The sequence below is a fragment of the Momordica charantia genome, assembly GCF_013281855.1.
Source record: "Momordica charantia cultivar OHB3-1 chromosome 3 unlocalized genomic scaffold, Mcharantia_2.0 BLBB01000003.1, whole genome shotgun sequence".
Lineage (NCBI taxonomy): Eukaryota > Viridiplantae > Streptophyta > Magnoliopsida > Cucurbitales > Cucurbitaceae > Momordica > Momordica charantia.
The window spans coordinates 18,075,481-18,100,282 of record NW_028275161.1 but is presented as its reverse complement, the minus strand read 5'-3'; the positions used below and the strand labels follow the sequence as shown (position 1 = coordinate 18,100,282).

At 35.2% G+C, this 24,802-nt stretch overlaps 4 protein-coding genes across 10 annotated transcripts; 3 read left to right on the top strand and 1 right to left on the bottom strand.

Moving 5' to 3' along the window:
• The first annotated feature begins 1,100 nt into the window (after positions 1-1,100).
• LOC111010738 (small RNA 2'-O-methyltransferase) lies at positions 1,101-8,173 on the top strand. 3 transcript variants are annotated; one of them, XM_022284259.2, is made up of 11 exons: positions 1,101-1,368; positions 1,595-1,738; positions 1,848-2,118; positions 2,763-2,852; positions 3,643-4,097; positions 4,212-4,457; positions 4,662-5,569; positions 5,968-6,119; positions 6,191-6,307; positions 7,022-7,159; positions 7,530-8,173. In XM_022284259.2, the coding sequence occupies exons 2-11, from the start codon at positions 1,611-1,613 to the stop codon at positions 7,965-7,967; spliced, it is 2,943 nt and encodes a 980-aa protein (XP_022139951.1). In that variant the 5' UTR covers positions 1,101-1,368; positions 1,595-1,610; the 3' UTR covers positions 7,968-8,173. The 3 variants fall into 3 exon arrangements, with proteins under 3 accessions (XP_022139951.1, XP_087978076.1, XP_022139952.1); XM_088121950.1 differs by having other exon boundaries at positions 1,475-1,738; XM_022284260.2 differs by lacking the exon at positions 1,595-1,738.
• An 849-nt stretch (positions 8,174-9,022) lies between these two features.
• On the top strand, positions 9,023-12,684 carry MS5 (Tetratricopeptide repeat (TPR)-like superfamily protein). Its single transcript, XM_022284165.2, has 5 exons — positions 9,023-9,438; positions 10,036-10,248; positions 10,330-10,478; positions 10,555-10,623; positions 10,816-12,684. The coding sequence occupies exons 1-5, from the start codon at positions 9,223-9,225 to the stop codon at positions 12,527-12,529; spliced, it is 2,361 nt and encodes a 786-aa protein (XP_022139857.1). The 5' UTR covers positions 9,023-9,222; the 3' UTR covers positions 12,530-12,684.
• Positions 12,685-13,866: 1,182 nt separating this feature from the next.
• Positions 13,867-20,942, top strand: HDH (histidinol dehydrogenase). 5 transcript variants are annotated; one of them, XM_022284318.2, is made up of 15 exons: positions 13,867-14,059; positions 14,245-14,363; positions 14,796-14,917; positions 15,014-15,066; positions 15,176-15,248; positions 15,370-15,471; positions 15,553-15,654; positions 16,149-16,220; positions 16,345-16,407; positions 16,533-16,574; positions 17,770-17,829; positions 18,315-18,425; positions 18,735-18,905; positions 19,945-20,035; positions 20,487-20,942. In XM_022284318.2, exons 3-15 carry the CDS (start codon positions 14,825-14,827, stop codon positions 20,768-20,770), a joined length of 1,317 nt encoding a protein of 438 aa, XP_022140010.1. In that variant the 5' UTR covers positions 13,867-14,059; positions 14,245-14,363; positions 14,796-14,824; the 3' UTR covers positions 20,771-20,942. The 5 variants fall into 5 exon arrangements, with proteins under 5 accessions (XP_022140010.1, XP_022140008.1, XP_022140013.1 ...); XM_022284316.2 differs by having other exon boundaries at positions 13,876-14,059; positions 14,205-14,363; XM_022284320.2 differs by having other exon boundaries at positions 13,879-14,059; positions 14,249-14,363.
• A 347-nt stretch (positions 20,943-21,289) lies between these two features.
• On the bottom strand, positions 21,290-22,825 carry LOC111010775 (putative germin-like protein 2-2). Its single transcript, XM_022284322.2, has 2 exons — positions 22,665-22,825; positions 21,290-21,974 (listed from the first exon to the last, which is right to left on the bottom strand). The coding sequence occupies exons 1-2, from the start codon at positions 22,780-22,782 to the stop codon at positions 21,439-21,441; spliced, it is 654 nt and encodes a 217-aa protein (XP_022140014.1). The 5' UTR covers positions 22,783-22,825; the 3' UTR covers positions 21,290-21,438.
• Positions 22,826-24,802: the final 1,977 nt, after the last annotated feature.

The following is a 24,802-nucleotide window of genomic DNA, read 5'->3' as shown; positions in this document are numbered from 1 at the left end:
AAATTCCATCCCTAAAAGTTCTTGAAGACAAAATTTTATGGACAAATCATATCCTAAAGATAGAAAATGTTGTGAGTTAGCTTTTCTTGGTAAACATAAATAATCTTTGAGTATTGAGTATTGAGTAAGAATATTATATTTTTATATTTAGAGTAAAAATACTATATTTGAAATTATATTATATTTTTAAAATATATATTAAAATTTATCATATAGAGTGGAAGGTGATGGAGATATTCGAACCTCTAGAATGACTAGTTGATCTATATTGATGTTAACAAAAGTTATAAAAGGTGAGTTTAGGAAGACTTGAAAAATATTTTTTCAAAATTTTAATCGCGTTTAATTAAATAATTAAAAGTAATTTTGAAAATTCTAAATAGTATAAAGTTCTTTCTATTTCTCTACTTAGTTGGCCAATTCTTCCGAGTGTCTATATGAGAAGTACTTTTTTTATGGAAGTCATCCCCAACTCACAAAGATTGTTTATTGTTTAATAATTTGTTTTGAAGATTAATTTTTAAGAATTATTTTATATCACCATAAGTTATAATTAGTGGATGGTAAAAATTTGAATAAACTATATAAAATAATAATTTTGACTTGTCTGTGACTTTTTTGTCATTTTTGAGTACAATACATATGAAAGAATACATATGGAAGGAGGATTCAATCTCACAGCCTTCTAATCGAATTGCTTTAATCGATTTGACTATGTTCAAGTTGACGCTTTTATTTGATTGGAGAAAACTTTCCTCCTGAAAATTCAAGAAGGAGCTCCTAAATTCCTACATGATCCAGGTGCATGGTGGCTATTAGATAGAATTCAGGAGTTCACGAGGGAAGTTTTTTCCTATTTGATTTATCTAACTCTCCCTCTTAAACTCTATTGAATCAAGTTATGTTGGGTGTAATCAAAATTCACAATTTCACAACTTAGTCTAAATATTTTAAAATTTAACAACTAAATAGACACCATATAATTATATTTAAAAGAAAAAAAATCAACTTTAAAAATCTTGAACACGATACTTAAACAAGGATGCTCGAAAGTTTTTTTTGTATTGGAGTTGAGTGGCATGCAGGTCAAAAAGGCATAGAACTTCCCGTCCAAATATTCTTACAATTCCAAACATCCACAGCTTTTCCCTCCTCTCTGCTTTTTGCCTTTTAAATCATTCAATTCCTTATTCACAAAGCTTCCCTTCACGCTCCTCCAGAAAAAAACAATTCATTCCTGCACCAATTTCTCCAGCGTTGTACTGAATTACTGATACCCCAAAGCTTGTTTCCCATTTTTCTCTCTCTGTGGCTCCAGGCATTGACGGGTGTGGCTCAGCAGCTTTGTTTTTCCCGATGATCATCTGGGTATCTCTCTTTCTCTCTGTCTATTCGTTTCTTCTTCTTCCATTGTTTCATTCATTCAGACCCACTTAGTCTCTTCTCATCTTCTCTCCCGTTTTCGTCTTTTCAGCTTCTGATTTCTCTGTATTACGTTGTTTCTGCCCTTTATTTTTCTCCCCCCGCGTGTTGAACGGAAACCCATTAATTACATTTTGGCTGTCGTGTTTCTGTTCTGATGATCAATTTCCAGGAAGCGATATGTTTGAATGTGGGGGGAAATAGGTTTTAGTGGTGGAAATGGTGGTTTCTTGTTTCGCATTTTGGAGGGAAGCTTGCTGATACTGGCTTTTCCATCTGTTTCGTTTGTGAACAAATTGGTAGAGAAGAGAAAGAAGTACGAAAAACCCATTAAATTTCTTGCTCTAATTCCCCTTCTTGGACGTAGTCACTTCACATGACACTTCTTTTCTTAATTAACAATTTGCTTATGTAATAATGGGTAGTTTGTTACTAATGGAAACTGGAGGAGCCTCGATGAAGCCAACGCTTACGCCTAAGGCTGTCATTCACCAAAAGTATGGAACCAAGGCTTGCTACACAATAGAGGAAGTACACGAGCCGCCTCAAAATGGGTGCCCCGGATTGGCCATTGCTCAGAAGGGGGCTTGTCTTTTTCGCTGCAATTTGGAGCTTCCAGACATTTCTGTTGTGTCAGGGACGTTCAGAAGAAAGAGAGATGCTGAACAATCTGCCGCAGAGTTAGCTATAGAAAAGGTCTGGTTTTTTACATTTTCGGAGTTTTCTGTATACTGTCCTGTTAAATTTTCTGGCCTGATTTTGGTGGACTGGATGATGGTCCATCATCATATGCCCTGTCATTTATTTTTATTCATAAAGTAGGGAAAATTGGCTCTGTCTGGTATGCTTAATACTAATTTTTGGGGAAACCAATTGATAATCTCATTATCTCTGTCTTGATGTGCAGGCATTTATGTTACTTCCATTGAGTTACATATTGCTTGTGAACTCATCAACATATCTACATTTATTTTTCATATCAATAATATGGATCAACCATCTTCCTTCACCCTTGAATTGATGGCATATTTTATTGTTTTATTTTATTTTCCCCATTTGAGTGCTATCTTTTGATACAAAGAAGGCTGAACACATCGTTCAGCATGATAAACCTCACTGACTTGGGCTTCATACTTAAGCTTTATATGATTAACAAAAGAAGGAATAAATACTTCAATTCAGCTTTCTCGATCCAAATTGACACGAGATTAACATTTTACATGTCTATTTATTCACTTTTGTAGTTGTCAGGGCTTACTTTCTGTTACATTTGACCGCAAGATTGTATACTTTCTTTCCATCAGGCTTTGGTGGTTTATTGTTTATTCCTTTTCTTATAGCTGGGCATCCATACAAGAACAAATGATCTAACTGCAGAGGAAGCATGGGATGAATTACTTGTTCGTGTCAAACACTTATTTTCCAATGAGGTTGGTAATTTGCACAATTGTATATGGATCAGAAAGGTTCTATTTTTCCGTAGCTAGTTAATGAAGGCAAATGTTACTCTAACAGAGAATATAACTGTGATTAATTTTTCCCTTGTTGTTTTCTTGATGAATGCATAATGTGGTGGGTGGCAATTTAGTTGTCTCTTTCCCAGTTTGATTGAACTCAAATTGTGTTTGTGAGTTAAGCAATTAGGTTAGAGTTGGTTTAACTATTTTATGATTCCTTCGCTTACCTGTGCACTTAGAGCTTCCTTAATAAATTAGATCCAATTTGTAAACTGTGATTATTACGAAGAGAAGAAAAGTAAAATTGCATGGCTTGAATTGACAGCTTCCCATGTATTCTTAATTATAACAGCCTAAAAAAATTTGAATTGGTTAGTTAGGGTTATGATGAACAAACTGTATATTATTTCAGGATAACTTGATTGCTAGTGCTTAGGGTCTCAACAAGAGCAACCTGTTGATCAAGTTTTAAATTACACTTGCTCCTCTTGAACTTGCTGCTTTGGCATCAATAAACCTATCCAGTTTGCAGTACTGAACTTTTACATTCTTCAATCTTATGTTTCTTAATTTGCTTTTGAGGGAAGTGAATAAGTGGTATCTTTTGATCTTAGTTCATTTTCCAATTTGGTTTAAATTTATTCTTATGTGTATTTTGCTGGTTGCATTTTGAAAAATAAGATAATTAAAGCGACTCCCCAAGATACCTCTTTAAAATTGTTATTCTCTTGATCTTTGTCTCTCTACTCTCCAATTGTTGCAGTTCCTTTCAGCTCTTCATCCACTCAGTGGTCACTTTAGAGATGCTGTGCTGAGAGAAGGAGACCATTGTTTAGTACCTATCTCTGCCATTTTTGCTTATGATGCAAAGATTTGTAGTTTGTCTAAATGTATTGACCCTCGGGTGGAGTCAAATCCATACTTGGTTATCCAATATATCTTGAGGGCAGCTGAAAAATTGTCTGATTCTCTTTCTGCTCCTAAAGGACAACTTTCAATTCAAAGGAAAAATCCTTACCCTTCCGATGTTATAACATCATCAGTCATTGAGCCCTCTCTCTCTTCTGAAAGATCTTTGATTGAAGTGATACGAATCCCTTGTTTGCTCGACAAGCCTTTAGAAAGTATAGTCCTTGACCGTTCTCCAACTGGCTATTACCTGGATCTTGTTGCCAAGGAACTTGGCTTGTCCGATGCAGCCAAGGTCTTCATCTCGAGGTTGGTGATAGTCATGCTATTTCAAGATGCTGGAGAATGGTTCATTAATATTATTATATTCCCGGTCTCATCTTCATATAAATGTGAACTGATCCATCATCTTTTTTTCCATAGGCCTGTTGGTAGAGCTTCTTCTGAAACAAGATTGTACTTTGCAGCTTCTGGAACTTTTTTATCTGATCTATCTTCAGATCTTTTAGATTTAAAAGAAGCTCTTCACTTTGGAGAACCACTGAATGCAAGAGCAACTTATTTATGTGGTCAAGATATATATGGGGATGCAATTTTGGCAAACATTGGGTACACATGGAAGAATAAAGATCTTTTTCATGAGAACATTGGCTTGCAATCATATTACAGGTGTCTCTGGTTTCTGCTTTCAATTGAATTATCTAACTTCTTTCTTTTTCTGCTTCTCTCACTTTAATTGCACACTCTGATCCCTGGTTTTATTTATTTCATCAGGAAGCAGAGAAAATTCTGCTATTTGCCTAATTCCTTTAAGAACTGCTTGTTTCCATTTTACATTGCTATCATATAGTATAACAAGATATTCACCTACAGGATGCTTATTAATAAGACACCAAGTGGAATTTATAAGTTGTCCAGAGAAGTAATACTTGCAGCACAGTTGCCTTCAACATTCACCACAAAAGCAAATTGGAGGGGTGCCTTCCCTAGGGATGTCCTTTGTACATTCTGTCGTCAGCATAGATTATCGGAACCTATCATTTCAGCTGTTATAGCATCTTCCAAGACAGCTGCAGTAGGTCAAGATCACACGTATGGAGGCGCAATTGCTGAAGATGAAGGGCAATGTGTGGAATCCAATGATACCTTCAGATGTGAAGCAAGAATTTATTCCAACAGCCAGGAACTGATTTTGGAATGCTCGCCAAAAGACACGTTCAAGAAGCAGTTTGATTCGATCCAGAATGTTTCTTTGAAAGTTCTTTTGTGGTTGGATGCATATTTCAAGGATTTACTCATGCCGTTGGAAAGATTGACCTCTTATGCTGATGCACTTGCCCTTCAATTTAATCCTCAAAGGGTTTTTGAAGAACTAGCTTCCTGTAGATCTGCTCATTCCAGTTTGAACAGTAGAATTCTAGGAGAGATATCACATAAATCAAACGATGTGAAATTGCCGTGTAATTACCCTGAATATGGAGACAGTTCTGTAAACATTCAAGGTTCAGATTCTGGTACTAGTCCATCTAATGGATCGTTAGTATGCATCAGTTATAATGTAGCCCTCATAGCCGAAGGTGCAGAAGTTAAGGAACCTATTGAGAACAATGATGAGTTTGAGTTTGAGATAGGGACCGGATGCGTTATTCCGTGTCTTGAAGCAAATGTACAGCAGATGTCTGTTGGTCAGTCTGCTTGTTTTTGTGCAGAATTGGCCCCTAGAGAGTTTATTTTGGCTGCAGCTATCGAAACTGCAAGGATACTTCACTTGTTAGATTCAAGTAAGTTCCCTTCTCCTTGGTTTTTAGCTTAGGCAAGACCATTAGAATTACTCAACTAAGTGATTTAGGATTGTATTCATTATTTTTAGGGAAACTTAAAAGTATTCATGCAGTAACAAGTTATAATTCAAGAGGATAGACACTTTGGATGAATCAACATGCTATTTGGGCCTACTGTCTTGAAGAACTGAGAAGAAAATCCTTTCCTCTTTCCTGATAATTTTGTATTTTTTTAAACTATTATAACAGAGGCTATTATGATAGTCTTTTATAGTGCAATCTTCTCTAGGTGAAGCATGATAGATAGATTTTGAATGTCATGTTGCATATATGTCATATGAGATATATGCAGCTTAAACCTTCTGGTTTTTTCTTCTTCTTTTTTAATTGTCTTGTAGATGCGTGCCGTTTGGAGTACTCTTGTAATTTGTTGCGTGTTACGGAACCTCTGGAAGACAGGATGGAGCAGGCTCTTTTCAGTCCTCCATTATCAAAGCAACGTGTGGAATTTGCTGTGAAATATATCAAAGAATCACATGCTTGTTCTTTGGTACATAGAAACTTCTCACATTATGTTTTGGTTTATGGCTTGTCTTTTGATCTCTTCAGATCTTGTCTCAGGTTGACTTCGGATGTGGCTCGGGGAGTCTGTTGGATTCTTTACTAAATTACCAGACATCTTTGGAGAAAGTTGTTGGTGTTGATATCTCTCAGAAAAGTCTCAGCCGTGCAGCAAAGGTCTGAAATTTTCATGGTCTCTTTGTTCTTCATTTCTCACTTTCTATGTTAGTTTAATACATCTTGATAGGAAAAGAATCATTACAAAAAGAAAGAAATGAAAATTGATCGATATATTTCTTGAAACAAACAAAAGGAAATGAAAGATGAAACATAAATGATGACCAACTAAGTGAGCCACCAAAAAGAAATAACAAGAAGCTACAACCGTTGAGAATCAAGAACTAATGGCATTTGAACTCCAAAAATCCTCCCAAGACCCTTCTCTGCCCCTTGAAGACCTTTCTATTATTTTTGGGGAACATTTGTCTTTGTTTTACTTTGTTGGAGAATTTTGTATTATTATGATAGAGACAAATCATGAAAATGTGCAAGAAAATTAATCACTGGAGGTTAACTTAGTGGTTCATTGAACCCAATAAAAAAAGAAAATGAAATTTGAGAGCACGAGTTTAAAGTTTAAACCTCATGGGGCCACCTACCTAAGAGATTAAAATCTCCCGAGTTTTCTATAACCAAATATTAGAGGGACAAGAGGTTAAAATCTCCCGAGTTTTCTAAATCAAATATTAGAGGGACATATGGTTATCTCAAAAAATTAGTTGAGGGGCCTGTAAGCTGGCAGGACACTTGTGAATTACTTTGTTTGTTTGGTTTTATTACAAGTGCCTTTTTTTCCGTGGTTTTATCATATGTTATTAATTTGCTTTGCAGATACTTCATTCAAAACTGAGTACAGAACCCAACGGTCAAGTACCTCGTACTGCCGTAAAATCTGCAGTTCTTTATGATGGATCTATCACAGATTTTGATCCACGATTGTGTGAATTTGACATTGGTACTTGCTTAGAGGTATTCTTCACTTATCACTACTTTCATGTGCTAAGTTGGCTGCTTGTCCTTAAAACTTAGAAAGGAGAGAATCTTATTTTTAATTCTTCCCTTGTATAATCCAAGATGTTGAATTAAATCATGCACATAATATTCATTGTTCAAGTTCCTGCACGAAAGGTGCAAGTCGGGTACTGCCATGAATAATCTGATGCTTGTAAATCCATCGAAAAATTAAGCCAGAAAGAAGAAAGCTCGGTTGGCTCTCTCTCTCTCTCTCTTTTACTCTGAATCTCAGTGCTGCTTTTATGAGATAGGGGATGATAAATAGTATTTGTTAAAATGAGCCAGTGTAGGACTGAGATTGCTAAAAGAATTTGGTTAACTACAGGTAATCGAGCACATGGAAGAAGATCAAGCGTATCGGTTTGGAAATTTGGTGCTGAGTTCATTTCGTCCAAAACTTCTCGTTGTTTCAACTCCGAACTATGAGTACAACGTGATACTCCAAGGATCAAATCTTTCAAGCCAAGAAGGGGATCAAGACGACAAAACGCAGTTACAATCTTGCAGATTTCGTAATCACGATCACAAGTTCGAGTGGACTAGAGAACAATTCAATCAGTGGGCTAGCGATTTAGCCACGAGACACGACTACTCGGTCGAATTCAGTGGGGTTGGTGGATCGGGTCACTTGGAGCCTGGTTATGCTTCCCAAATTGCCATCTTTAGAAGAAGATCCGAAACTCGACGGGAACATCCCACTGAGAATACGGCAGAATCAGCTCATAAGTACCAAGTCATATGGGAGTGGAATAGCAGCAAATGAAGAACTACTCTGCAACTGAAAAGAAATTTTGTATAGCTTACAAAGTTTTAATCCCTTGAAGCTTTTTGAATTTTGATCAGCTTTCCACATGAAAGGTAGTCAAACACATACACTTAGATTGACAGAAAAAAGTATATGACACACCAAGAACAAGACTCAATCACTGATATATATCTTTTAGATCTGTATAGCTTTTTTCAAGCTCATTCGATTGGATTTTCCCATTGCATACATGGCTTTTGTTTTTTGGTGTAAAAGGTGGTTGGATCTTGACAATGGAAAATAGAATCCGTTTAGTAACTCTCTTCTTTTCTTTTTTAATTTGAAAAATGAAAAACAATGAAATAGAAATGTGATGGATAACCATTTCTTATTTCTTGTTTTTAAGATTTTAAATTAAAACAGAATAGAAGATTAAAATTTCAAATGAAATAGTAAAAAATTTATGTTGTATTTGTTTTTTTTATTTATTACGCATTTTGGTAAGTCAAAATTGATAAAATAATTTTTAGAAAAAGTTGAAAATAGGATCAGGAAACAATATCATACGTGAATAGGGGAAGGAAAAAAAATGTAAGATGAATCTTTTTTTCTAAAAATTTCATAATTATGGGATGAGAGTCAACTTTCTAAATTGTTTTGATTAAAATTAGTTTGAAGCTAAGTCCGATTGAATAATACAAATTAACCAATTTTATGCGAGTGATTTATTTTACTAGAAGTATTAATTTCCATTGCAAATTCACACCACATAAATTTCTTAAACCATAATATTAATTTATAAAATGGATAAACTATAGATGCAATAACTTACCGTTATCTTTTTATTATTATTCAAATGATTAAAGTTCTACAAGTTCACACACTATTATATTACAGAATTGTTGTTAAGAAGAATGTAAAGTCCGAACCCGGGATGTGACCCGACCCATCCGCAGGCAACGTTTGATGTAATACGTCACGTGAATCCCCACACGTGTGAAGTACTCGAAATTCTCAACGGCTAGTAATAATATAAAACGGCTACTTTTTTTATTTTCCACTCTCAGGACCTTTCTGTTTTCTTTCTCGCCTTCACTTCACTTCTCTCTGTGTTCGTTCGAACCAGAAGAACACATCCATGCAAGATCCGAAGAAGAAGCTCTAACCCAAGAACCCAAAAATTAAAAAAAAACCCCCAAAAAAACCTCGTTTTCTTGGCGATTTTCCAGAGCGAGAAAGTGGCACAAATTTTCTCGGGGAAAGTGAAGAACCCATGTGGACAAACAACGGCAAGAACAATTTCCCCGGCAGGGGGTTCTCCACCCCTCCTCCGTCGTGGAAATCGAGGCCATTCCGGCCATCAAAAACGACGCCGTTCTCCGAGAGGAAAAGATCGGCCCCCAATTCTGTGAACAAATCTAATCTTTTTCATGTCGTTCATAAGGTTCCCGCTGGGGACTCTCCATATGTTAAGGCTAAACAAGTTCAGGTCCGTGTCAAGATTTTAAATTTCTGGTTCAATTTTATCTTTTCTGATACAAAATCCTGTTCTGGGTCGGTCTGTTTTTTTGTTTTCTTATTTTGATGTTTTGAAGTTTCTGGTTCTTGAATTGAAGATTACTGATTCTCTTTTCGGGTCAGTTTCGTTCTTTCTTATAATGTTTTTCGCCACTCTATTTTGATTTCTAGCCTTGGATAGTAATTCTGGTACGTCGTCTCTGTGGTGATTTAATCCAAACAATTTTGGGGTTTTTCGAGGGAATTAATGAGAAACAGAGACAAAAAGTTTCCAAATAAGTCGTTAGTTTAAAAAACTTAATCATGTGGGGTTTTATTGAGCTGAATCGCTGATTAAGAACAAAAAGAAAGTGTTGAAGTTATCTTCTTTCAATCGTTTTTCAAAGATTAGTGATTGAAATGTATTTTGAGTACTGAGTTTTCAGTCATTTTTGGGCCTTATAAAGAGAAGAGAAGGGCTGTCTCTCTGTTTTGGGTAATTTGAAGTTTGGTTTTTGGTGATATAATATAAGATATCCAATGCTTTGAAGTGATGGAAATTTAAATTTTGGGCCCTTTGCTTCTGCAGTTGATAGATAAAGATCCGACTAAGGCGGTTTCTCTGTTTTGGGCTGCTATAAATGCTGGAGATAGAGTGGACAGTGCACTGAAAGATATGGCTGTTGTGATGAAGCAGCTGGACCGATCCGATGAGGCGATTGAGGCGATCAAATCGTTCCGCCATCTCTGCCCCTATGATTCTCAGGAATCTATTGACAATGTCTTGATTGAATTATACAAGGTGAGAGCTTCATTTGTTGTGTTTTTTCATGGATGAATGGAATTTTCCATTGGTTTCATTTGAAGTTGTGTGTTTTTGTAGAGATCTGGAAGGATTGAAGAAGAGATCAATATGCTTCAATGCAAACTTAGACAAATTGAAGAGGGTACGGTTTTCGGAGGGAAGAGGACGAAGGCTGCAAGATCTCAAGGGAAGAAGGTCCAAATTACTATTGAGCAAGAGAAATCAAGGTAACTATTGGACTTGTTTTCTTTCTTTTCTTAGTTGATACAGCATTGGGACCGACATCGATTCTTTTCGACTCAGGGTTCTCGGAAATTTGGCGTGGGCTTTCTTGCAGCTGGACAACGTCTGCGTTGCAGAAGATTATTACAGGTTAGTCGATATCGTCGCATACTTAGATCTGATGTGGTTTAGCTTTACTTTTGGACCAAGGTTGGGGAAAGAGCCACCAAATTGGTTCTTGTGAGAGCTAGCTTTTGTCATGTTTTCTGTAATCCAAGGCATTATAAGTAGTTCATAGGGCTTTTGACATTGCACTCAAGGAGAATATTTCTTGCTTTACAGGAAAGCATTGTCTCTCGAGGCCGATAACAACAAGAAATGCAATTTGGCGATCTGTTTGATCCTTACGAACCGGCTCACAGAAGCAAAATCTCTGCTTCAAACTGTAAGAGCTTCTTCTGGAGGCAAGCAAATGGAAGAATCATATGCCAAGTCCTTTGAACGCGCTTCTCACATGCTGGCTGAAAAAGAATCGAAGTCGTCGTCCAATTCAACAGGGCAGGAAGAAGATAACAGCAGTGGAAGCACGACTCATAAAGCTCAGCCCTGTGTTTCTCAGCTCACTGCATCCACAAAGTGGACTCATGATGACGAAGAGATGTACATGAATGAAAATAGCCGAGACGATCATCACTGGGACCACAACTGCTGTGAGAACAAGGAGGATATCTGTGGGGTTGGTGACAGAGATTTGCAGAACAAGTCATCGGGAGCTGTGTATTCTTCACATAATTATCTGAATTGTGATAAATGGAGTGAAGGTTCTTGTATCGAAAATCCGCTGAAAATGAACTCCTGCATTCCGATTGAGATGAAGGGAAACCGAAACCTGGATGGTTTATTCAGACTAGTAGGTGAGAGATTCAACTGCAGCACATTATATTCATCTCCGACTCCAGCGAAAAGCAATGTTGAAGTTCCATTAACTCAACCGAAAAACTGCTTTTGGGAATTCAATAATCGACACCGGGCGAAGGAAAGGAAGCAGCGAAAGGGAACGACTGGACGTTCTAACAGGAGAAAAGTTCTGTTTCCGAATCCGTCAATGAATGATCAAAGTAACGATAATTTCTTCTCTACAGATGCTTCTTCTGAATCGGAAGGAACCGAAACGAATTCGAATTACAAGACAAAATATAGGTCTGCAGCTCCTGATGCAGGTGAACTCGAAGTTCCATTTACACAACCAAGGAGCTGTTCATGGGGGAGTATTAATGGAGCGAGAAAGGCCGAATGCATCGATCGTTTTCCCATTAGTTCAAGCAGAAAACTTTCATTTGAGCCTCCCACAAGCACTGAAAATATTCAAGAATTGGCAGATCGAAGCCTTGAAAGATCAAAACTCTCCAGAGCAGTAAGTGATGAGCCTGAAGATCTTGATGCAGACTGGAAACAGACTTCTTGTGAAAACAACTCGATGAAGATAAAGGAGGAACACATTACAGTTGATCAAAAGTTCAAACACAATTCATCAACAGTTGGTGGAAAGAAGAGTTGGGCAGACATGGTTGAAGAGGAGGAGGAGGACGGAGACGACGAGAAGGAAGACAATACAGAAGAAGAAGAAGAATCGTCAAGCGGAGGATGCACGGGCGATTGGAGCATCAGCATCAGCAGCAGCAGCGATGAAGAGTTCAATGATGAAAATCTAAACTGCAACATTCTCCTCCAAAACCTTGGTCCCATCTATCAGGTTGAAGAAATCAAATTTGACTCACTTGACTTAAAAGATGGAGCTAGAGACTCTGCTGACATTGTTTCGTCAAGAAATCGAGCAGTAAGGCGCCCTTTGTATTTCGATGAACAGCCTACGCTAGACTCGGGCGATAACCACCGCTCCTCCCCGCTGCCATTGACAACTGAGCTCTCTTGTAATTCTGAGCAGGGAAACAGCAGAAGGGAGACCACCATGGGTGGAGAGAATGTGAGCTTGGCTAGAGGAAACAGATTGCAGGTATTTCAAGAGATGACAGTGCATCAAGAACTCCAACTTTAAGAAATCTCTCCCATTTTGATGACTAGTTTTGTTTTTACTTTTGATTAATAGAATCTCTTTTTGTATCTTCTTCCACATCATATATCCTTATATTGTAGAAAAGTTTGTAAAGGAAGAATGCTTTTGTTATACTAATAGAATACCCAATTCTTGCTTATGCTTTACCATTTAAAGAATTACTTTCATTTAAATAAAACTGCCCTGCTAAAAACAAAGGTCTAAAACCCAATCACAAGAAGCTACTCCAATTGGCAATTATTAGAAAAAGAATAATTAATTGCCAATGATGATAATTACCGAAGTTATTTTTGGAGTCTGAAATAATTCAAATCTACACCTAATTTCTCATTACCCCAAATAAAACTCTCCTCGGAAAAATTAAGGAAATTTTAGCACCCGTTTGATAAATTAAATATCAAGTTTCTAGTTTCTTATTAGTCCATTCCAAAATATAATTTTATTATGACTTATAAAAATGCATAGTATATCAAATGTATCAGTAAATTTTTTTTAATATTTAGTTTAAAAAGTTAATTTTTTTAATCTAAAACTTAGAGAACATTCAATAATAAATGATTACTAAATATATTTTCGTTTGTTTTTATATAAGAAAACCAAAAACAAAAAATAAAAACAACTACCAAAGCAATTCTATTTTTATTTATTGAATAATAAGAAGCGATAAAACAATAAATAATAATTAAAAAAATAGAAACATTAATAGAGGGTACCTAATAAATCACCGTTTACTATCCTTAAGATTTTTATACGATAATTACTATAAAGCAAAGACTTTTATCATACCCTTCTGCTTTCCGAAAAAAAAAGACTTTTATCATATGTTCTTAAATTTGTATTGTATCTAAAATCGTTAAAAGGAACTATAAATTTATATTGTATCTAAAGTCGATGCCATTTTTTTTTATTGAATTAATTGACAATTGTATTATTGTTTTAATTTTTTTAATAAGAACTGATAATTTTATTATCAAGGCTACAAAAAAAAAAGATAATTTTATATTATCAAGAGTTTATTTTTAGTTTTATACGAGGACGTGAGTGTTTGTGTTTACTAAGAATTAATTTTTTGTTATTTATTTTTCTTAAAAAAGTTTAAAATATGAAGGAATTACAAAAATAGCATTGCAATTAGACTAATTAAAAACCGCTTTGGCGACATTTTTTTAAAAAGTAAAATGTAATAATATTTTTACAAATATATATTTATGTTATGTCGTATGATTGTTAATTGGTCACATCTTAAAAAAAAAAAAAAAAATATATATATATATATATATATATATATAACTAAAGATTTTAAGTCCTTTTTTAAAAAGTTGAAAAAAAAAAACTAAATTTTTTAAAGACAGAAATAGTTTGTCTCTCTCTTCTCTCACCGGCGCCGTCCGCTGCTCTGAATCTCTTACACACTCATTTTGGGATACAGAATCTTACTCGATTATCGCCGGCTCCGCCGCGTCCAAGCCGGTGCTCCGCCGCCGCAGCTGCCAACGAAGTCTATCTCTGCTGGTAATCCTTCAAATTCTACTTTCGTTTATTTTTCTCCGGAGTTATTTTTGTTTTCATTCTTGTTAGTGCTGTTATAGTGTCCGAAAATTAGGTTGACCATGGGATTCCTTACATTTTTTTGAATAAATTTCACTAATTTATGAAGCCACACTCTGATCAATCTGATTGAAGGTGATTATGGACAGCCAGATTATAAGCTTGAATTGGAGATGCAATAGCTTGGTTCAACAAAATAGGAGTTGGAAATTTCAATCTTTGAGTGTTCCAAAGTCTGCTTCTTATCTAACTCCTTACTTTTCCGGAGGTATGGTTCAGTATTGTGTCTGTGTTTCCAGACACGCGTATGGATTTGGCGAATTCTTACTGCACGAGGCTTAGAACGAATGCTTTAAAAGATTATATTTATAGCATGTGATTGAATAAGAAATTGATAATGGCTTTTGAGGACGCTGGTCAGTCAAATTCCAAGAATTGTCTAGATTTTGGACCTGTTGGTTCAGGATAACATTGTCGTCATGTCAATCTTTTCTAGATTTTAGCCACATAAGAAGAACTATGCAAAGTAAATGAAATGATTTCAAGAGCTTTCTGGTTTAAAAATTATTGAAGACTCCATAGTTTTTAGCTTCCAAATGTTACTTGTCATTTGGACTTGGTTGAAGTTTTTGTTCCTCTTCATATATTCCTGCTCGCTTCTTTTTCTTGTGCACCATCTACAGTCTTTTGTTTCTATCAGGAATTTTGGGTAAAGGCATAAAGTGTTCAATGAAGTCTTACAAGTTATCCGAACTTACTCACGATGCTGTCAATAGCCTAAAGGCCCGTCCTCGTATTGATTTTACTTCAATATTTGGTGTGGTGAGTTTTATGCACAGTTTGTCATACCCTGGAGTTATCTATAATCTTACATTTCGGTTTTTGTTTAAAACATCGGATTTGAAATTCCATGTTTAGGTCCAGCCCATTGTTGATGATGTTCGAAAAAGAGGCGATGATGCAGTTAGAGAGTAGGTGTTTCTTTGCTTTTATTTATCAGCATATTTATACTATATTTTACACTGAATCATTTGTTTTATGTACGAATACAACCTCTCTCTAAATTTGCATATTTTGTAGCTATACAGCAAAGTTTGACAAAGTTGACCTCAATGAGATTGTTGTTAGTGTCTCTGACCTGCCAGAGCCGGAGGTAATATTAAATAAATCCAGCATCTGAATATTTTAACTAATCTGGGAAATGAATTTCATTAGGGTTGTTTTTTTTTTTTCCCTATCAGATAATTGACATTTCTAATTTTGCATTCACACAGCTTGATGCGGCTGTCAAGGAAGCATTTGATATAGCTTATGACAATATATACGCATTTCATGCTGCTCAGATATCGGCTGAAAAAAATGTTGAGAATATGCCTGTAAGTAATGCTATAATTTATAATGTTATTAACTATATGAGCTTACAATCTATCTATAAGCCTTATCAAAAACTATTTCAGGGGGTAAAATGCAAACGGGTGGCAAGAAGCATTGCTTCTGTAGGTCTTTACGTTCCAGGGGGAACTGCTGTCTTACCTTCAACGGCTTTGATGCTCTCAATTGTAAGTTACCAGAAACACGGGATATTCTTTGCTAAGGATGATCGTACACAATTTACATGAACTCTTAAGCCATGTTTACCTGTTAAAAATGAGAACTAGGGAATGAGAGTCATTTTCTCTTATTCATATTTTCATTCTGTACTGAACTATTAATAAAACAGGGAATCATTCCTAATTTATGCCTCGCTTAAAAATTGAAAATCATTAGGGAATGCCACTCTCGTATTCATGAATCTCACTACTTTTTTTTCCCTTTATTTTTCTTTTGGGTCCCACACTAGCTTAAACTTGATTTAAATTGTGTATCAATGAACAATAGCAATGGTAACCATCTTTATGCCAAAGTAATCTTAGTAGACACAATATTAAAATTCTATTTTAATTTCCACAAATTTCATTCTGATGTTTCTTCAACTCATTCTTTATTAGTAGAAGTGGCCTTAATGTATGAGTTACCGGATGTTTCATCTGACAATTTTTTTTACTGTCATCAGCCTGCTCAGATTGCTGGTTGTGGAACTGTTGTTCTTGCAACACCTCCAAGTCAGGATGATAGCATATGCAAGGTATTTGCTTTCGCCTGACATTTTTCAAGTTTCTTTTGATAAAAAACACATCCTAGCAATAAGTGAGACACATTTCTTTTGAATTATCACATGTAAAGGGACTAAATAATGTCGTTTTCTTTAGGAGGTGCTCTATTGTGCAAAGAAGGCTGGTGTGACTCACATTCTGAAGGCGGGTGGAGCTCAGGTCTGTAAACAACTTTTTTTACTTTTGGATATATATTGGGTACACTGATCATTGAGTTTGGTTTTGTGATATTAGTTGCAAAAAAGAAATATTTCCATGATTACTGGAGCCTTTTTGATTTGTAGGCTATCTCTGCTATGGCCTGGGGGACAGAATCTTGCCCTAAGGTAATACTTTTTTTTTTTTCCTTCAAATTTTGTGTCACTTATATGTTTGTTTGCCGTGTAGAGTTAGATTCTTTATAGCCAAGTTAATGGTTTCTCACAGCTTTCTAATGATCAATACCAATTCTCTGTAATTTGGTTAAAAAAGAACCAATTTTCTGTAATACTTAGGCTGTATCCACCTCTTTATTTTATGTCGTATTAGAATTCTTAAGCATATGAATACTTCACATCGAGCATAAAAAGAAGGGTAAAACTTCTAAATTCTTCCAAAGAAAATTGTACTTTAGAGGCAGTCCCAAATTAGTCCTAGGTGAGAATGAAACTTTGGTTTAAACCTGATTCAACTTTGCTGCCTTTCAGCCTAGCCTGATTTAAATTGCACTATTATAGTTCACATTATTTTATTTTAATTATTAAGTGGAGGGATCGTATCTAGGGATCCTGTATCTTATTTTGTTGTGTACACTGTACACACTATTGTTCCTGATTCCATGTAAAAGGAGCATTCAACCTAGCTTACTAACTGATCGACTTATTTTGGATTTAATCCAAAAATCTATAAGTCTGAACATGAGAAAATACTTGAAGAAACTTAATGATCTGTATCTGCTCTACCAGAAGGAACAGGGGAGGACAGACCTTCCCAGTGGACACTATATGCTAAAGCTAAATTGTTAGGTTCTGCATATTCACTTTACCTAGCAATTAACATGTAGTCTCTCCAGTTATAGAAGGCAGCAGCTCAAGTGACATCCTTGTAAACACCTGTTGTAGTGTCTAGGCACTTGATTCGTTGTTCTCTCTTTCCATATGTTTGCACTACAAAACGTGTCAATTTTTATTTATCATCCTCACAAGTTTTCTACGATTCAAAAACTCTCACTGTCTTGGATTTTTTTATCAAAATGCGAGAAGTTCAGTGGATTGATTGTAGCGATCTCAAGCAAGTCATAGGGTCTTCAGTCCTAAATATCTGAAACATGAGATAATAATGCCTTGTGTAGAAGTAGTCTCATGGTATTGCATATAAATTTACAATATTTGATAATAATCAACCAATTTTACATTGATCTATTTTTGTCAACATGCATTCAAGGTTTTATATTACGATGCCGTGGGATTTGTATATGTATATTTTATGAGTTAAATATTTTGGTTGAGCTTCCTTTGGAATTAATTGCTTCATTGTTTGCAGGTTGAGAAAATTTTTGGCCCTGGCAATCAATATGTAACAGCTGCCAAAATGATTCTTCAAGTATGATTGTTTTTCTCAGTTTCCTGTTCTAAAATTTATTTTTAAGGGAAACCTGAAGAATATCTATTAATATTGTAGTTTCTTAGTTATGGGGATTAATTTTCAAAATGGAGCATGCCCTAATTTCGATCCTTTCTATGCAATTATTGTCATATTGACTTATCATGTTGGTGTTACTGATTTTATTTTTTGAAAAATATTGTGAAGTGGCATAAGTAAAGGAAAGTACATGAATACAATGAAAGAAACTGATTTTAACAGTTGGTTAAAGGGAAGCTTTGATAAAAGTGGAAAGTGCTCAGATCCAGGTATAGGACAGATATTTCAAGGCTAATATATTTAAATTAATAAGGATTTAAAAGCATAGGACTGTCAGCACTGAAGTTGTTATTTTAGATTCGACTAGTTCTTGAAAAGGGTAAAAAATCTCGTTTGATAGAAGTTTGAGAAACATTATTACCGTGTGGGCATTTTTTCTGGGACAGAATAGTGAAGCTATGATCTCAATTGATATGCCTGCGGGTCCTTCAGAAGTTCTGGTTATTGCTGATAGATATGCCAGCCCAGTTCATATAGCAGCAGATCTGCTTTCCCAGGTGATTACCTTAATGATGACATACCTTATTAGTTCTTAAATTTTCACTTTTAAGATAAGAGCACAAAATTCCTCTAGATTATCCTTAACATTTGGACAACGGTTCATGTGAAAGAAGCTTTTTCTTCTTCTCTGGTGTTGCATGCAACTGATGTGTTATTTAGTTCCCTTATATTTCATCTCTGGCTGTGGTTGAATAACTTGGATTCTTCACAGAAGAGAGGAACTACAGTTATCACACTCATTTCTTTATGCATTTGGCTGATAATTATCTACACTTAACATCTCAGTTAATTATATACAAGTGCAGGCGGAGCATGGCCCTGACAGTCAGGTAGTTCTTGTAATTGCCGGTGATGGTGTGGATCTTAACGCTATTGAAGAGGAACTCAGCAAACAATGTAAAAGTCTTCCAAGGGGAGAGTTTGCTTCAAAAGCACTGAGCCATAGTTTTTCTGTGTTTGCTCGTGATATGGTTGAGGTTTGTTATCTTGGATTGATGCTCTCTTGTATCCACAGAAGGAAACATTAATATAAATGGGAGGTTTTGGTCAATCATGGAAACTTTTTTTTTTTTTTTGGGTAAGAAATCAAACATGGAAACTTAAATAACTTAAAATATGGAAATTCAAATTCATTTTCAGCTAGTAAAAATAAATCAGTCATGCATTGTTTGAATTTGTCACATCAATATTGATACAGGGTGTGGCCAGAAGCATAATGTTATCAAGTTTATTATTATTATTATTATTCTTATTATTTTTTCTCGTAAGAAACAAATATTTCATTGATGATATGAAATATACAAAAGGCGGAAGGCCACATGGGCAAGTTACAGGAACGCCTTCCAATTAGAGATTAGGTTGTTTAGATTGATAAACTATCAAGTTGATATTTAGCATTACTTTTAACTGCCAACATCAGTGTAAGAGGCATTAAAATAATAGTAGTATTATTAATATATCAAGGTTATTAGGAAGAGTCCACCCGTGAAGCACTTCAACCATCCAATCATCTATCATTTTTGGGAAGCAAATAGAAATTTCAAAGGTGTTTAAGAGGAGACACCAGTTCTTTTCCGCAAAAGAATACTACTATTATTCTGAATGAAACAATTGAGATTTCCGCAAAAGAATACTACTATTATTCTGAATGAAACAATTGAGAAGCGATTGTTTAGTTTGTTTGATGGGGTTCCCTCTACCCCAACCTCTAGTTTGTTTCTTTCTTTTTTGATCAATACAGAGATGTTTCTTATCTAAAAAAATTATTAATATATCAAGGTCATTTGTAGACGTTTATTAATAATGTGTTTCTAGCAAACAACCGAGAATTCCTGGAAATTTTCTTTATTCCAAATTGAATTTGTTTCCCAGATAAAGATAAGTACATATACCACCTGTTACAAAACATGTGCTTGACTATGCCTGTTGTTGGATTTTTGCGAAATGCAATTACTGATTATTTCAGAATCTCTACATCCCTAGTTTGGAACTAAATATGGTTATTTTGATTCTCAGGCAGTCTCTTTTTCAAACTTATATGCACCCGAGCATTTGATAATTAATGTCCAGGATGCAGAAAAGTGGGAGAGTTTCATTCAGAATGCAGGTATCTGCTGAGAGTTGTTTTTAGTTTGTTCAAGCTTCACTCAACAGTTCACTAGATTTTAGGTTACTAGAGTAACTGTTACATATTTTACCCAGTTAAAACTTTGTCTGCAATATAATCTATCTCATGCTTCTTAGACTGTGAAAGATTGTAGTAATGTTCTATCAAACACACATTCAGTTCAGTTGTTCACCATGGAGGCTAAACCCTTGCTAATTTGACATGAAATTTCTAAATACATATTAGGTCCAGAGTTTGAAAACCTTAGTCGATTATTAATTGTCCAGCCAATGTTGCCTTGGTATAAGGCATTGAGTTATTTGTGGCACGTCACCAGATGTTGGCATAGCCAGCTTGCCTTCTCGTTGTCATTGGTTAATTGTTGTTATCGTAGGCAGTTTTTAACATCCATAACATGTCCTCCATAATGAACTTTGTTTTTATCCTGTAGGCTCCGTCTTCTTGGGGCCATGGACCCCGGAAAGCGTGGGAGATTATGCAAGTGGCACAAATCATGTTCTTCCCACCTATGGTTATGCACGGATGTATGGTGGAGTTTCGCTCGACTCATTTTTAAAATACATGACAATACAGTCTTTGACGGAGGAAGGTTTAAGAAAACTTGGCCCCTATGTCGAAAAAATGGCTGAAGTTGAGGGGCTAGATGCCCATAAAAGAGCTGTAAGTCTTAGACTGAAGGATATTGAAGCCAGGCAGATCTCAACTTCAAGGTGATTGTCTAGACACCTTATGTAGTGCCTTTTCATGGAAATTTAAACTTTATTTTTTGACTATTCATCATGGAACTATAACTTCTTCCTTTTTTTGGCTACTCTGGTTGTTGTAAGATAACATTAAATGTATAAACACCATTAGAAGGAAGCAAATTTTACTATATTATTCTTCATGTTTAGTGATTTCAAAATTCCTTTCATTAGAGAGGCTGTGGAAAGACAAGTTTACACCAAGAAAGAAAGGGCCACAAAAGAAAGTTTAGAAACTGTCGAAGCCTTTTTCTTTATTGTCAATTATCGTATCATTCCTCTCAAGCCAAATATAAACTTACAGAAATTACCAGCATAAGAACAATTAATGAAGTTGTGGCTTTGTGATTCCATGTCTCTCTTGAAGAGAGGACGCATCACTTGTCCCATCTTGCTCAGCTCTCTTCAGGTTCTTTATTATATCTTCTTAGCTGTTGCATCTTGAACCACTTTCACATTCTGCTAATATTATTGGAGCCTAAATAGAAGATTCACTTGAACTGCAAATGATATTTCTTTTAGGAAAATTCAATGCATGGACTACATATGACAAACGACTGAACAAGCAGATGTAAATGATTCTTTAGAACAATTTCATGTATCAACTCTTATGTCAATTTTGATTATTAGTTTTCTAATCTAGAACTTAGTTTGAAGGTAGGCAATAAAGTTCTTGTCCATTTGAAAAGATTTCTCTAGAATGTCATTGGAAATATCTGGAGTAGACCCAAATACTGCATTTGCAACTATAATAACTCCAGGGTTCTGGCTGCTGAGAGCAGCAATAGCAACTGTATTGTTAGGACCTGGATTTCTCTGGTAGTGAACAAGACCAACAGGGAAGACAAATGCATCGCCCTTCTGCAACACTTTCCCTATATGTCGATTTTCAGGATATGATGTGATGAATCCGACTTCAAGGCTGCCTTCCAAGACGATCAGTATCTCAGAAGCTCGGGGGTGTGTGTGCAGAGGGTTGATGCCTCGCGGTGCATAGTCTATTCTAATGATTGAGATGCCGAGAGTGTTGAGTCCTGGCATTTCCAATGCAGTAACTGGAGTCACATGACATCCCAGTGAATTTGATGTGTTAGCTGCTAGGTGAAGTCCGCTGAAGGAAAAGTCATTGGCCACAACTTGCTTCGGGTCTTTGCAGGTCAGTCCATTTAGTAACACTGCAATCAATTGCATACAACATTAGATGATTTAGTGATTGCATTCAAAAGAAAAAAAATTAGTGAAGTCCTAGTGAAATCATGGAAAAGGTCAGCATCTAAGAAACATTATTATTTTTTTTTTATCATGATGATAGAGATAACTTAGAAAGGAAGCTTTTAATGATAATACTTCACAAATTTGACAAAGATGCAAGTATGAAAGAAAAAGAAAGAAAGAAAGAAAAAGGAAATTGGGAGTTAGAATATTTATCTTCACTAGACAGACATTGGAATAAAGAACACAATGAGATGCATTAGCAGAAATGGAATTGATTAGTCTTATACTTCGATTGGAAAAAACAGGCAATAAAATTTTAGCCAAGCCAGAGATTTATGAGGATTTAGGGAACAAGAAGGGGCAGTTCGGTTGGCAAAGATTTGAGATCTCTTAGCAATACTGGCTTAGAGGCCTCAAGTTCGAACCTTCCGTTGAGCGTAATACCAAAAACCCTTGATGTCTCCCCCTTGGATATAGGGAGCAAAAGCTCCAGCTCCCAGTTCAAAAAAAAAAAGAAAAGAAAGAAGCTGTTCTTTGTCAAGATTCCTAAACCTTTTCCAGATTGATCAATTTTATTAGCAACTCAGAAGAATATGTAAAATAGGGCAAGCATAGGACCAGAAACAAGCAGAGGAGAGATCGAAAAATACCTTGACTTTCAGTATCTGCTACACAGAAGTCCAGAATAGGACTCTGGTCGGATGCCAAAGCAACAAAGAAAGCTGAAACTAGAAATGAAATAGCCAAAATACAAGCATAACCGGCCATTAGAAACAAGGAACAGAATGGGTCTAGAAGTCTAGAACAAGGATTGAGTCAAAATTACTGTTGTCAAAGTTTGTTGGAGAAGGATCGAAGAAGCTGAGGTATTTATAGGAAGAAGTTGAGAAGTAGGGTGCAAAATGAAGCACAAGCACTGTATAAGTATAAACTTACCTTCTTAGGCTTTGAAAATCAGTCAGCGTGAGGGTGCTGTAGTGATTAGTTTCATCTTAGAGAAAGACATAGGAAATATGTAAAGGAAAGCTTAGATAGGCCATAGGAGTGACCCAAAATCTGATTTTGGTTGCCTTTCATAAAGGAACAAAGTTATGGCTCTTTCCCATGCGCACTTACATGTAGGGAACAAGTGGACCTATCCTCCTCCCTCTTGCATTCATAAACCATAATCATCTGTCTCTCTGTATTCTTATTTTTCTCACCCTTTTTGTTTATGGTTTACTCTTTTCGTGGCTGTTTGGAATATTGTTTCGTAGGTTAAAATATTCATTTTTGTCTCTGTACTGTCAACTTCGGTACATTTTAGTCTCCATACTTTTAAAAAGTGATTGTTTTGGCCTTGTCATTTTATTTTTATCTCTTTTTTTATTACTATTTCAACACGATGTTACACTCAATATGTTTTTTGAAATGTAGCCATGATTTTATGTTAAAAGATTTTCGTTACGTATAGAATTTGTGTTAAAATTTTATAAATAACGTGACCAAAAGAGTCACCCTTTAACCATACAAAAACCAAAACGAACGTTTTGGAAGTACAAAGTCTAAAATAAATCAAAGTTGAGAGTACAGGATCAAAATAGTATCTTTAACCTGTTTTTAAAAACTAATTTCTGTTTCTTAGATGAAAAAACCAGTGAGCATGGTTTGTAGTTTGTTCTCATGGTCAAAGGGAGAGTTGTTCTTCCTTAAAGGATAATTATATAATAAATTTAAATCGCTCCATCATAGTTTTCAAAAGTTGTCTTGCAGAAGAAGCTTGACAAAGAATCATTTGAATTATAACATCTATTTTTAAAATTTTTTTTTTGTTTTTCAATATGTAAACAAGTTTCTTTTGTGACATACTTTCTTTTCATTTCTAGTTTTCTAAAATCCCCATTTTAAACATCATAATCAAGTTTGAAAATAACTTCTGAAAACTTATTTCCTATTTTCAATGAAATTTCAAAAAATAGAAATCTCTATATTTTTGTTATACTATTTACCATAATTATTGCATATTTTATTGGAGTCATTCATGAAATGAACCCAACTAGCTTTACGCATGTGGCCTCATAATGCCAAAAATTCATCATTTTTAGCGGTTATGCTCGATTATCTTTGAGCATATCATAGTTGTGTGGAGATTTGAGTAAAATTCTATAGCTTAAATTATAAATTCATTTCCTGAATTTTGATAATCTGTCCATTTAGGTTCTAAACTTTTAAAATTTTATTATTATGTTATTGAATTTTAAATTGTGAATCTATGTATTTTTCTTTGGGATTAACATAGTTGTTAACTATATAATCGTGTGGCACGCATATAAGATAAAGATTTAGTACGTGGCAAATATGTTACAAAACAAAAGGAAAAATAAAATGACACGTGTAATGCATCTTCACTTTAACAAGTAATTACCTCTCATATTTCATCAGTGGGCTAAATCTTTGGAAGATAATGAAGTGCATTTCATGACATAATGGTAGAGTGAAGTAAACTCGACATGAAGTTCCTTAATTAGATCTTATTGATTATGCTAAATGACAAGTAGGTGTAATATGATATTTGGAGTTGTCATTCGTGCACCCATCGTTAATGGAAGAATTGAATGATTCATTCCCTTCAAATATTTCCACTTAGCCTCAAGCCAGCAAGGCATTCATTATGGCAACTCACATTCGATCATATTCCTACAAGTTAATGGTAGGAAGAGTATAGCTTCGAAAATGGTTCTAATTTGCCATCTTTAACTCCTTGTTCTATCGTAATTTCTATTATTTCTTTTACTTCTCAATCAAGTGA

Excerpts from the sequence above, each read along its gene's own strand:
- LOC111010738 (XM_022284259.2), top strand. The coding sequence starts at position 1,611 with ATGTGGGGGGAAATAGGTTTTAGTGGTGGAAATGGTGGTTTCTTGTTT. Across the intron at positions 6,308-7,021 it reads GTCTCAGCCGTGCAGCAAAG|ATACTTCATTCAAAACTGAG; the intron begins GTCTGAAATTTT and ends TTTGCTTTGCAG. Across the intron at positions 7,160-7,529 it reads ACATTGGTACTTGCTTAGAG|GTAATCGAGCACATGGAAGA; the intron begins GTATTCTTCACT and ends GGTTAACTACAG.
- MS5 (XM_022284165.2), top strand. The coding sequence starts at position 9,223 with ATGTGGACAAACAACGGCAAGAACAATTTCCCCGGCAGGGGGTTCTCC. Across the intron at positions 9,439-10,035 it reads TTAAGGCTAAACAAGTTCAG|TTGATAGATAAAGATCCGAC; the intron begins GTCCGTGTCAAG and ends TTGCTTCTGCAG. Across the intron at positions 10,249-10,329 it reads TCTTGATTGAATTATACAAG|AGATCTGGAAGGATTGAAGA; the intron begins GTGAGAGCTTCA and ends GTGTTTTTGTAG.
- HDH (XM_022284316.2), top strand. The coding sequence starts at position 14,237 with ATGGACAGCCAGATTATAAGCTTGAATTGGAGATGCAATAGCTTGGTT. Across the intron at positions 14,364-14,795 it reads AACTCCTTACTTTTCCGGAG|GAATTTTGGGTAAAGGCATA; the intron begins GTATGGTTCAGT and ends TGTTTCTATCAG. Across the intron at positions 15,249-15,369 it reads CTGACCTGCCAGAGCCGGAG|CTTGATGCGGCTGTCAAGGA; the intron begins GTAATATTAAAT and ends GCATTCACACAG.
- LOC111010775 (XM_022284322.2), bottom strand. The coding sequence starts at position 22,782 with ATGGCCGGTTATGCTTGTATTTTGGCTATTTCATTTCTAGTTTCAGCT. Across the intron at positions 21,975-22,664 it reads AGCAGATACTGAAAGTCAAG|TGTTACTAAATGGACTGACC; the intron begins GTATTTTTCGAT and ends AATTGATTGCAG.